This window comes from Salvelinus namaycush, chromosome 35 (genome assembly GCF_016432855.1).
Source record: "Salvelinus namaycush isolate Seneca chromosome 35, SaNama_1.0, whole genome shotgun sequence".
Lineage (NCBI taxonomy): Eukaryota > Metazoa > Chordata > Actinopteri > Salmoniformes > Salmonidae > Salvelinus > Salvelinus namaycush.
Window position 1 is genome coordinate 10824231 of NC_052341.1, and position 13378 is coordinate 10837608.

General features: G+C 42.5%; 1 protein-coding gene across 1 annotated transcript in view; it reads right to left on the reverse strand.

Moving 5' to 3' along the window:
* Positions 1-13378, reverse strand: part of thbs2a (thrombospondin 2a) — a 39073-nt gene that overhangs the window by 12099 nt on the left and 13596 nt on the right. Inside the window, exons 8-13 of the mRNA XM_038975176.1 lie at positions 13118-13211; positions 11887-12057; positions 6429-6605; positions 5586-5759; positions 3737-3864; positions 2972-3124 (exon numbers count right to left, since the gene is read on the reverse strand). Coding sequence (XP_038831104.1) covers positions 2972-3124; positions 3737-3864; positions 5586-5759; positions 6429-6605; positions 11887-12057; positions 13118-13211 — 897 coding nt within the window. The remainder of the gene's footprint in view (positions 1-2971; positions 3125-3736; positions 3865-5585; positions 5760-6428; positions 6606-11886; positions 12058-13117; positions 13212-13378) is intronic.

The window sequence follows — 13378 nt, forward strand, 5'->3', positions numbered from 1 at the left end:
CGGCGAGTGGAGTTTAGACCAAAAAGCTCTATTTTTGTCTTATCGGACCACATGACCTTATCCCATTCCTCCTCTGGATCATCCAGATGGTCATTGGCAAACTTCAGACGGGCCTGGACATGCGGTGGCTTGAGCAGGGGGACCTTGCGTGCGCTGCAGGATTTTAATCCATGACGGCGTAGTGTGTTACTAATGGTTTTCTTTGAGACTGTGGTCCCAGCTCTCTTCAGGTCATTGACCAGGTCCTGCCCCAAAGAATGATGTTTCCACCTCCATGCTTCACAGTTGGGATGGTGTTCTTGGGGTTGTACTCATCCTTCTTCTTCCTCCAAACACGGCGAGTGGAGTTTAGACCAAAAAGCTCTATTTTTGTCTTATCGGACCACATGACCTTATCCCATTCCTCCTCTGGATCATCCAGATGGTCATTGGCAAACTTCAGACGGGCCTGGACACGTGGTGGCTTGAGCAGGGGGACCTTGCGTGCGCTGCAGGATTTTAATCCATGACGGCGTAGTGTGTTACTAATGGTTTTCTTTGAGACTGTGGTCCCAGCTCTCTTCAGGTCATTGACCAGGTCCTGCCGTGTAGTTCTGGGCTGATCCCTCACCTTCCTCATTATCATTGATGCCCCACGAGGTGAGATCTTGCATGGAGCCCCAGACCGAGGGTGATTGACCATCATCTTGAACTTCTTCCATTTTCTAATAATTGCGCCAACAGTTGTTGCCTTCTCATCAAGCTGCTTGCCTATTGTCCTGTAGCCCAACCCAGCCTTGTGCAGGTCTACAATTACAGACCTCTACATGCTTTGTAAGTAGGAAAACCTGCAAAATTGGCAGTGTATCAAATACTTGTTCTCCCCACTGTATATAGCTTCACGTTCGTTTTGTTGTTTTGATTAGTTTGTTTAAGTGTTCTTCATTTCGTGTTAAATAAATAGAAGAATGTATTCGTATCACGCTGCGCCTTGGTCCTTCTCTCTTCCTCCATACGACGAACGTGACAGGAAGTGATTTGATGCCACTCCGTGAGCTCATATGGTACAACGTTACAACATTGTTACGTGATGATCAATAACAAGGCCTTTCTTTCTTTCATCAGCTCTGGGAAACAGATGAGACAATGAGACAATTCCCCTTTCCCCTTTCCTCAAATAAATTTGTACGATGTTGGCCTAGGATCAGAGCCAGTACAGTTTTTAAAAGCCAGTGACAAAGCAATGATTCACGAGGTCTGTTATGCAATGTTAGGGCAGAACAGCAGATCTAGGTTCAAATACTATTTGAGATCTTTCAAATACTTTAGCCTGTAGTTTTTTTACTATTCCATTGGTTTCATTGTGCCAGGCAAGCTCAATCAAGTCCAGATAAAGTATTGCACATTATTTTAAATAGTATTTGAACCCAGGTCTATTGGATAGTGGAGTGATGATTCAACTTTCCAACAACAAATCTGTGTGTGAACTCAATTATCATGGTTTCAAAGCAGAAACAATGTATGTATACCAAAACAGATGTTGTCAATTCTACGTCTATCCCACATTGGTTCGACGTAATTTCAGAAACAACGTTGATTCAACCAGTGTGTGACCCCTGGGAAATAGCTATTGACATGACAGTGCTGCATTAAACAGTAATACATGTGTTGCTAGAGTGGAAACGTAGATAACAACACAAACAACAACATCAGAGAGACATACACATCACTTTATAGTTCTCATTCCAGCTAAGACCTCCACTCATACTGTAACACCAAGCACAGGTGAACTATGAAGAGAGAAGTAGAGCAGATGTTTGCTATTATATATATATATATATATATATATATATATATATTACAGCTTAATAACATTCTCCCTCTCTCCTTATACAGGGTCAATGTGTGCTATGTTCATGCATAGTGGCCCAGAGTCCACCCTTGCAGCAGAGTGTACACTCATTCTAAAAACGCGGGCCACTAATAAATCACTGATGATGGGCGATTAGGCCTGGCTCACAGTTGGCGAGGTGTTCGATGGGGTTGAGGTCATGGCTCTGTACAGGCCAGTTAAGTTCTTCCACATCGATCTCGACAAACCATTTCTGTATGGACCTCGTTTTGTGCACATTGTCATGCTGAAACAGGAAAGGGCCTTCCCCGAACTGTTGCCACAAAGTTGGAAGCACAGAATCGCACAGAATCATCTAGAATGTAATTGTATACTGTAGTGTTAATATTTCCCTTCACTGGAACTAAGGGGCCTAGCCCGAAAAATGAAAAACAGCCCCAGACCATTATTCCTCCTCCACCAAACTTTACTGTTGGCATTTGGGCAGGTGGTGTTCTCCTGGCATCCACCAAACCCAGAATGTCCTTCGGACTGCTGGTGGTGAAGCATGATTCATCACTCCAGAGAACGTATTTCCACTGCTCCAGAGTCCAATGGCGGCGAGCTTTACACCACTCCAGCTGAAGCTTGGCATTGCGCATGGTGATCTTAGGCTTGTATGCAGCTGTTTGGCCATGGAAACCCATTTCATGAAGCTCCCAACGAACAGTTCTGCTGCTGAAGTTGATTCCAAAGGCAGTTTGGAACTCGGTAGTGATTGTTGCAACCGAGGACAGGCAATTTTTCTAGCACGTCAGCACTTGGCGGTCCCATTCTGTGAGCTTATGTGGCCTACCACCTTGTGGCTGAGCCATTGTTGCTCCTAGACGTTTCCACTTCACAATAACAGCACTTACAGTTGACCAGGGCAGCTCTAGCAAGACAGAAATTTGATGAACTGACTTGTTGGAAAGGTGGCATCCTATGACGGTGCCACGTTGAAAGTCACTAAGTTCTTCAGTAAGGCCATTCTACTGCTAATGTTTGTCTATGGAGATTGGATGGCTGTGCGCTCAATTTTATACACCTGTCAGCAATGGTGTAAATGCAGTCTAAATAATACACTAGACCTAAAACCGATGTTGAGTGACACAGACGTACCTGCTTGTTCTTCTTGGCAGCTTCCACCCCCATGCCGAAGGGCTGCGTTCCCTTGTAGCGGGGTGGGCAGGACAGACAGTGGAACCCTGGGTCTGTGTTGATGCAACGCGATGCTCCACCAGCTTTAAAGCATATGTCAGACACCATGTCACACTGAGGAGGAAGAGGAGCAGATCAAATCAATCAGAGAGCAGAGACCATGTCACACTGAGGAGGAAGAGGAGCAGATCAAATCAATCAGAGAGCAGAGACCATGTCACACTGAGGAGGAAGAGGAGCAGATCAAATCAATCAGAGAGCAGAGACCATGTCACACTGAGGAGGAAGAGGAGCAGATCAAATCAGTCAATCAGAGAACAGACACCATGTTACACTGAGGAGGAAGAGGATCAGAAGTAGATTATATTAAATTGATCAATCATAAAATCAATCAAATAAATTGATCTATCAGAGACCATGTGACAGAGAGGTGGAAGAGGATCAGAATGAGATAATATTCAATTGATCAATAATAAAATCAATCAAATTGATCGATCGGGGAACATGTGACACTGTGGCGGAAGAGGATCAGAATGAGATGTAGATTCTAAGTAGGGTAATAGGTCATGAATATGAATGAGTAAAGGAATATCCTAAGGTAATGGTTAGGCATAGCCTGGGGATGAAAATGTATTTAGGGCTAAGGTTAAGGTTAGGGTTAACCATTAGTTAGTGGGTTAACCAAGTATCTGACTTGTGTAACATGCTTCTTTAACCAAAAATTACCTCGTTGACGTCTTCGCAGTGGGTTCCGTTGCCGCGGAAACCGAGAGGGCATGGCCCACACTCCCAGGATCCGTCGGGGGCACTGTTACAGTCCACTCCTCCGAAGCATGGGTTAGACAGACAACCGTCTGACAGGGAACAATAACGCATTGGTTAGAAAAGAGTTTTAACAGAGTTAGAAAATAGTTAGAACTTAAGCAACCGTGTGAAGGGAAGCAATTCTCCATAGTTTGTTGGCGACTGGTTAGGAAGAGAACCAGGACATGCCTAATTGTCACGTTCCTGACCTATTTCTGTTAGTTTGTTGTATGTGTTAGTTGGTCAGGACGTGAGTTTGGGTGGGCATTCTATGTTTTCTGTTTCTATGTTGGTTTATGGGTTGCCTGGTATGGCTCTTAATTAGAGGCAGGTGTTTGGCGTTCCTCTAATTAAGAGTCATATTTAGGTAGGTTGTTTCACTGTGTTCGTTGTGGGTGGTTGTCTCCCGTGTCAGTGTTTGTCGCACCATACGGGACTGTTCGGTTTGTTTTGTTATTTGTCATTTTTATGTGTAGGCTATTTTCCCTGTTCGTGCGTTATTCGTGTTATGTGAGTCCGTCGTCCAGGTCTGTCTACACCGTTTGTTATTTTGTTAATTAGTCAAGTGATTTTCGTTTCGTGTTTTTTCCGTATTGTTTAATAAATCATGTCTTCAAACTCCGCTGCATTTTGGTTCAATCCCTGCTCCTCCTCATCGGATGAAGAGGAGGAGGACAGCCGTTACACTAATGCAGCTACGCTTGGACATTTGTGTATTGGTTTATTTAGAATATTGACATTCAGCTTCCCCAGGTTGTTCAGGTGGTTCACATCAGGTTGCTCTCTTCATTTCTCTCAAAGTTAACAGGTTTCAGTGCTTTCAAAGCTTGTTGCCCAAACACAATGTGCCTTCTACAAAGAGGCAAAACACATCCTTCCAGACTTTGTTATCAGCACAAATATTTGACAAAAATTTGCCTGGAGGCCATTCTCAGAACACTTATCACAGGAATGTTGAAATTAGAAATAATAACTCAACTGGAATGCAAGGATGAACTGGAATAACTCAAAGGGAGTGAGGGAAGGTTAAAATGACTCAAAGGGAGTGAGGGAAGGTTAAAATGACTCAATGGGAGTGAGGGAAGGTTAAAATGACTCAAAGGGAGTGAGGGAAGGTTAAAATGACTCAATGGGAGTGAGGGAAGGTTAAAATGACTCAAAGGGAGTGAGGGAAGGTTAAAATGACTCAATGGGAGTGAGGGAAGGTTAAAATGACTCAAAGGGAGTGAGGGAAGGTTAAAATGACTCAAAGGGAGTGAGGGAAGGTTAAAATGACTCAATGGGAGTGAGGGAAGGTTAAAATGACTCAAAGGGAGTGAGGGAAGGTTAAAATGACTCAAAGGGAGTGAGGGAAGGTTAAAATGACTCAAAGGGAGTGAGGGAAGGTTAAAATGACTCAAAGGGAGTGAGGGAAGGTTAACATGACTCAAAGGGAGTGAGGGAAGGTTAAAATGACTCAAAGGGAGTGAGGGAAGGTTAAAATGACTCAAAGGGAGTGAGGGAAGGTTAAAATGACTCAAAGGGAGTGAGGGAAGGTTAACATGACTCAAAGGGAGTGAGGGAAGGTTAACATGACTCAAAGGGAGTGAGGGAAGGTTAAAATGACTCAAAGGGAGTGAGGGAAGGTTAACATGACTCAAAGGGAGTGAGGGAAGGTTAAAATGACTCAAAGGGAGTGAGGGAAGGTTAAAATGACTCAAAGGGAAAGAGAGAAAGGGATGAGGGGTTGGGTCAGAGGTGCTGAATGGGACACACAAACACACACACTCACCGATAGGGCATTCTTGTTTGTTGCAGGCATCCCTGTCGTTGGTCTCCCCGGGGCACTTCTTGCCTCCGTACTGGGGTTCGGGGCTGTTACAGACACGGGTCCGACCCTTAACTCCACCCCCACAGGTTGCCGAGCAGATCGCCCAAGGCGACCATGGTCCCCAACCACCGTCAACTGCACATGGACAACAAATAAACAGTTAGTAGACCATCACAATGTTTGTTGATCTCTTAGATCACAATGGGGGCTAGTCTTCCTAGAGGATGTTTTACTACTTTACATGACTGTCTTATCAAGTCTCTTTTACTGTAAGAAGTGTAGCAAATAATTACAGTAGTAGTTGTAGGCCTACAGTCATACACAGGAAATACGCAACCACTTTGCATCCATTCTGTAGTGGCCAGTGCACTCTCAGGACTGTGTGGACAGATGACCTAAGTAGGGCAAATGTCGATTTGATTTGAGCTTGACGTTTTAGGAAAGACAGACACATAGCACTGTTAGCATGTGAACGGTGCCCCTTCTATACGAGTGGGTAGAGGTGTAAAACTCTTCTACTTCTCCCTGTTTGTAAATCCAAGTAAGTGGGTATGAATCAGACCAAAATACTTGTTCAAACTACTTTATACTGGGTTCAAACAGTATTTGATATCTTTCAAAAGAAAGAGTCTAGCTCAATCAATGTAGAGCTAAATTATTTGAAAGAAAGCTAAAATGTTGAACCCAGGTCTGGTATGGACATTGTGTCTATAGTCTCGCTCTAGACAGACTGGTTGCTTCCCAGGATGCAGGATTTCCAAGACAACATTGTATGTGTTGTCCCGCTTGGACCACCATACTCACTGGGACAGGGCTTGGCCTCACAGCGCTGTGTCTCTCTCCCCTGGCCCTCACAGTCCTTGCCCCCCAGTTGTGGTGTGGGGGCGTTGCAGTGGCGTATCCTGGTGATCTGGCCCTCGCCACACGTCACTGAGCATGATGACCAGGGAGACCACAGGCTCCACCCACCGTTCTGACGAACTGAACACACACAGTCAAGTCAGAGTATAGGGAAAAGACATACATGTGTAATATATTCAGATTAAAAAGGTCTTTATTATCGTATTGCTGGGTAATTTGGTTGCAGTATACTGGGTACTAGTGAGTCAGTGCAGGGTAGAACACCCTTTAGGGCTAATGGGATGGACACACCCTCCACAACCCTGCACGGGATCTATTTCCCATAACAGACAGACAGACACACAGACAGACAGACAGACAGACAGACAGACAGACAGACAGACAGACAGACAGACAGACAGACAGACACAGAGACAGACAGACAGACAGACAGACAGACAGACAGACAGACAGACAGACACAGAGACAGACAGACAGACAGACAGACAGACAGACAGACAGACAGACAGACAGACAGACAGACAGACAGACAGAGAAAGAGAGAGACAGATAAAGAGAGACAAACAAAGACAAGTCACAGGGTTTTGAGCCAGAGAGGGATGAGGTCTCTGTCCAGCCATCTCCACCCTAGCAGAGCAGCGCTCCTCTATATTTCTATTCAGTCACTCTGTCTCCTGTTCTATCATTACACAGCTGCTTCTACTGACATACATACTCACGTGCACGTGCACACACACAAACACACACACACTCTCACATAGCAACTGCAGGAAAATATTGTTTTTATGTTGTTGTAGCAATACCTTTTAGGTGGAGGCCCGAAGCTGAAAATTGTGAAGTTGATCGATCCCTGTCATCATTCATCATTCTTATGATGACTATAACATTTGTTGGCACCTTCAATTCTTGCACATTTTCTCATAGAAAATATATTTCAACACTATCTGCTCAGGCAAATTTGCTGAACTGCTAAATTTGCAACCAATCAGAACTCCTGTACATACCCCTCGTGACGAAGGCAGCCAACGGCCTGCTTCTATCTACGATGTAAACACAGACTCTTGTGAAAACATGAGCTGCTGTCTGATGAAGAGGAACAGATATAGCTAGCTAGCTTCCAAAGACTGAAATAAGATAAATATGTGTTTTCGAGTACCCTTGAAATATGCAGCATGCAATACGAATTGTCTTGATTGTATGAAGAGGTAACTCTGTTGACCATTAAACCAATTTATTGAAAGCTAGCCAATGTTACAGTAAATAACCATTTTTGTGTATCATTAGCTACTGTATCTCTCTGTCAGTTAACACATTTTTTTTAACCATGTTTTGGCACGATTGTGTCTAATTTCAATGTAACTAGCTGCAGGGTTAAAGAAACATTCAATCATATACTTCGCATAGAAACCCCAATAAAAGGGTGGGTGTGTGTGTCATGTATGCTAGAATAGAGGTTTAAAAAACGACAGCTGCATACACATATTAGCCAATAAATACGGCATAACCTACACATATAGGACACCTTGCAATACAATCTTCTCTAAAAACACAATGTGCTCTGCAATAAGATGACCAGAGTTTTCTAAATAACCAGAGTTGCTTTCTCAAAAAGCAGCTGCCCAACACCATGGTGGGCATGCATCACGTTGGATGCATTGGAACATAAGATATGGAGAAGGATAAAGAGTCTGCAGGATTATAGAACAAGCAGTTGGGAAATTAATGTTTGAGGTTCAGATACTACATGTTCAGTGAATGTGAGTATATTTAGGTTGTTTAAATGATACAATTTCCTACTAACCTTCTAAAAGTTGACGGTGCCAAAATCTTGGCGCTTGGTCAATCATTATTTTAGTAACTATGACTGAGTGTGAGATACAGTTGAAGTCGGAAGTTTACATACACGTTGGAATCATTAAAACTTGTTTTTCAACCACTCCACACATTTCTAGTTAACAAACTATTGTTTTGGCAAGTCGGTTAGGACATCTACTTTGTGCATGACACAAGTCATTTTTCCAACAATTGTTTACAGACAGATTATTTCACTTATAATTCACTGTATCACAATTCCAGTGGTTCAGAAGTTTACATACACTAAGTTGACTGTGCCTTTCAACAGCTTGGAAAATTCCAGAAAATGATGTCATGACTTTAGAAGCTTCTGATAGGCTAATTGACATAATTTGAGTCAATTGGAGGTGTACCTGTGGATGTATTTCAAGGCCTACCTTCAAACTCAGTGCCTCTTTTCATGGGAAAATCTAAAGAAATCAGCCAAGACCTCAGAAAATAAATTGTAGACCTCCACAAATCTGGTTCATCCTTGGGAGCAATTTCCAAATGCCTGAAGGTACAACGTTCATCTGTACAAACAATAGTACGCAAGTATAAACACCATGGGACCACACAGCTGTCATACCGCTCAGGAAGGAGATGTGTTCTGTCTCCTAGAGATGAACGTACTTTGCTGCGAAAAGTGCAAATCAATCCCAGAACAACAGCAAAGGACCTTGTGAAGATGCTGGAGGAAACAGGTACAAAAGTATCTATATCCACAGTAAACAAGTCCTAAATCGACATAATCTGAAAGGCCGCTCAGCAAGGAAGAAGCCACTGCTCAGGGGCAAGCCATAAAAAATCCAGACTACGGTTTGCAACTGCACATGGGGAGAAAGATCGTACTTTTTGGAGAAATGTCCTCTGGGCTGATGAAAGAAAATAGAACTGTTAGGCCATAATGACCATCGTTATATTTGGGCTTGCAAGCCGAAGAACAACATCCCAACCGTGAAGCATGGGCGTGGCAGCATCATGGTGTGGGGGTGCTTTGCTGAAGGAGGGACTGGTGCACTTCACAAATAGATGGCATCATGAGGGAGGAAAATGATGTGGATATATTGAAGCAACATCTCAAGACATCAGTCAGGAAGTTAAAACTTGGTCGCAAATGAGTCTTCCAAATGGACAATGACCCCAAGCATACTTCCAAAGTTGTGGCAAAATGGCTTAAGGACAACAAAGTCAAGGTATTGGAGTGGCCATCACAAAGCCCTGACCTCAATCCCATAGAAAATTTGTGGGCAGAACTGAAAAAGTGTGTGCGAGCAAGGAGGCCTACAAACCTGACTCAGTTACACCAGCTCTGTCAGGAGGAATGGGCCAAAATTCACCCAACTTATTATGGGAAGCTTGTGGAAGGCTACCCGAAACGTTTGACCCAAGTTAAACAATTTAAAGGCAATGCTACCAAATACTAATTGAGTGTATGTAAACTTCTGACCCACTGGGAATGTGATGAAAGAAAGAAAAGCTGAAATAAATCATTCTACTCTACTATTACTCTGACATTTCACAGTCTTAAAATAAAGTGGTGATCCTAACTGACCTAAGACAGGATATTTTTTACAAAGATTAAATGTCAAGAATTGTGAAAAACTCAGTTTAAATGTATTTGGCTAAAGTGTATGTAAACTTCCGACTTCAACTGTATATTTTCCATCATGTACGTTTCATGCATATACAGTCGAACAAAGAACACAATCAACAAATAGTGTTTCACCATTTATTGAGTACGGAGACAAATAGCAAAGGTGTCTCAGTAAGTATTTGAAGTATCTAAATATAGTGTAACCTACCTATCAATCTATATCAAGTGCCGTGGAGGGCACAATCTTATAATGTTGCAGTCCAGAAATGAGAGCTTTACTGTCTATGCCAATAGCCCGGACCTCTGAAGGACACTGTAGAACTGTCATCAACACATGATTCAGTATTCCCTTTTCTCTCTAGGAGTATTTGTGTGCCCAGGTCCTCTAGGCGTATCGAAAGGATCACACCCTGGTCACCAATGTAGCTGACCGATGTAGAGAGAGACAATTGCCTTAGCAGAATGCAATCTAAAGCTTGTGTGGTCCAGAGACGAGAACCCTACCATCTATGTCAAAAGCCTGGGCTCCTGACTGGGACAATAGAATTCTCCCCACTGCATGTTACAATAGTACAATTATCTGTTTTTCACCTCTTAAACTGATTCTACATTGAATGTTGTCTTTGAGATGCTCTAACAAGCATGTGTATCTGTAGTGGGTGTTCTTCAACTCCAAAATGCACTAGACTGTGTAAGACAAAACAGGCAAATGCATATGCAATCCCAATGCCTAAATAGTGTTCAAACAGCTAGTTCAAAGTGCAGTATGATGGTTCTCCTCATATGTGAGTGAATCAGCCCATGCTTGGTGAATAGCACTTGATCAATCTCTAAGAGCAGGACACAGGAGAGCTGAATAGATCACGTGAGACAAACGTGAGAGACAAGAATCAATCAAATAAATCATCACAGTAAAGAAATGTAGTTTGTGAGCTAGAAAATGAACTTACTGACAGTCTGAGGAAGGGTGCTCTGCAATCATCCTACTCCAACTATAGGATAATGTGACATTTCTTATTTGTCAGTATGAATGAAATGAGTGGGTCCTTCCTTGATGACTCTCTTAGATTTCACTACTTGTCCTATAGATTTTTGTAGTCTTCAATTATTACTGGGAATAAACTGATTGCGGAATGACATGCTAGCTAGTGATAAAGCAATCTGCTCCTGCTAGCTAGCAACATATCTACTTGTTGTAACTAGCTACTGTAGCTAACTAGCAAGCTAGCTAGATTACTAAGGTTGCTGTGTTCTAAGTTGGGAGTCATTTTACAGCTTGCATTGATGGTATCACGTTTCTCTAACTAAATAGGTACATTACAAATAAAATAAAAATACTTCACCTGATAGCAGTTTGTTGGATGGCGATCTCTCTCTAGATGTCACCAGCTTTTTACTACGTCAGATACGGATAACGTGATTGGCAGATGTGATTAGCAGAGATAGTACCATGGATAGTACACGAGTTGTGATTGGTTTACAGATTAGTACTCTGCGGCGTTAGTGTGTCCAGCTAGCGAACATAATAGTAAGTATTTAGAAAAAATATGCAAGAATTGACAACAAAAACCGAACTGTGTTAAGAAGAAATAAATATAATAAAAAACAGCTCCTCCCTCTTCAGAGATCGATCATCTCGAAATCTAAAGCGGATAGCTTGCTATGGCCCATCACCTATTTCCTGTCTGTAAACATATTATGATGCTGTTTTGTCTTGTTCTAAAACGACTCTAACTTAGTCAGTGGTAATGGTATGAGTTGGGAGCAAGCAGAGATACCATCGTGCTCACCCAAAGGTCCTTTGTTGGTCTAATCAAATCAAGTCAAATCAAACTTTATTTAAAGTGCATTTAAAATCGCAACACACATTAGAATAAAACAAGAAAACCAATAGTGTCTAATCAATAGAGTTCAGCAAACAACGAGGTAGGTTCAGACAAAGTGAACTGCAGCAGAGACGTTGAGACTCACCTCGGCTGTCACATTTTCCCAGGCTGCATTTCCTGGTCTGGATGGATGGTCCGGAGCAGGTGTTACTGGTGGCATCACATGAGCGTCCCCTCTGTTGAGTACCTGTCCCACAGGTGACAGTACACTCTGTCCACTCCGACCAGGGGGACCAGCCGTCCTCACTGTCCTTAGCTGGAGGTAACAGAAACACACAAGGGGTTATTGACAAATCATGTTTTTTTCTGGCTCTGATATTGAAACCCCACTTCCTTGAAAAATGTCTTTATTTTGACTGTTTAAGTAAGCTTTACAGGAGTAATCGCAATTACAAAACATGAAGCAAGGTGTGTGTGTGTGAGAGAATGCGTGTTACAGTAGTTTATTGATCAATGTGATGCCATTGTTTTTACAGTGCACAGGAGTCTAGTTTTCACTTCAGTATGGTTTGTAATTGCGATTACTCCTGTAAAGCTTACTTAAACAGTCATTATCTTTTTTTCCCCAATTCAATAAAATTTCAAATAAATGGAAACGTCAACAAAATAAATGTGCTATCTTTCTAAAATGAAGTCAACTCATTGTATTATTGCATCTTTTCCCCACCACACCCTCTCCTCTACAGTCTCTCGCATTGTTTGAGCTTGGAACGGTTCAAAAGCTGCAGAGAAACAAAGCTCTGGCCAGCAGTCTGCTTTGATTTGTAGGTTTTATATCATGGTTCTAATCCACAGTGACCATTTCAGAGTATGAAAGCATTGCAGCCTGTAGTACCACTGGTTTCATGTAGAACAATAAAACATGTGGTCGTCCCTTTACAGACCAACCGGTTTTACAACAATAACACTGCTATATTATTAAAGCGTAATATGCATGGTAACGTTGTTTCTCCAGTACTCAGATCTGGCATCGAAGGCCTTGTATCTAGAAAGGACTTCAGCCAAACATGAAGCAAGGTGTGTGTGTGTGAGAGAATGCGTGTTACAGTAGTTGTGTATTGGTCAATGTGATGCCATTGTTTTTACAGTGCACAGGAGTCTAGTTTTCACTTCAGTATGTTTTGTAATTGCGATTACTCCTGTAAAGCTTACTTAAACAGTCATTAAAGGTGTGGTCTGCAATTTGTAAATACATTTTTTGGCCACATTCTGCAATTTTTCCTGCTGTTCAATGGTCATGGGGCAGGGTTGGGCTGTTGAAATGGCAGAATGCGGCTTTAATAATAGAATGTTGTGTAGAATGGGTGACTACTTACACAGACACACAGGGCAACACTCTCCGTCGATGAAGGAGGGGCTAGCACAGGCCACAGGAGGACAAGTGATTTGGTGACACACGATCTTTGAGTCCTGTAATGAGAAAAAAAACTTTTCGACATTAGTTGCTATCAAGTGATAGGTGACCTATGTATGAATTAGTGTTTTGTAAGTCCATAGGAGCTGGGCACCTTTAAAAGGTGTAGGACACTGATTCATTTGGGATCAATAAATAAATCAACCAACCAACCAAATCTGTC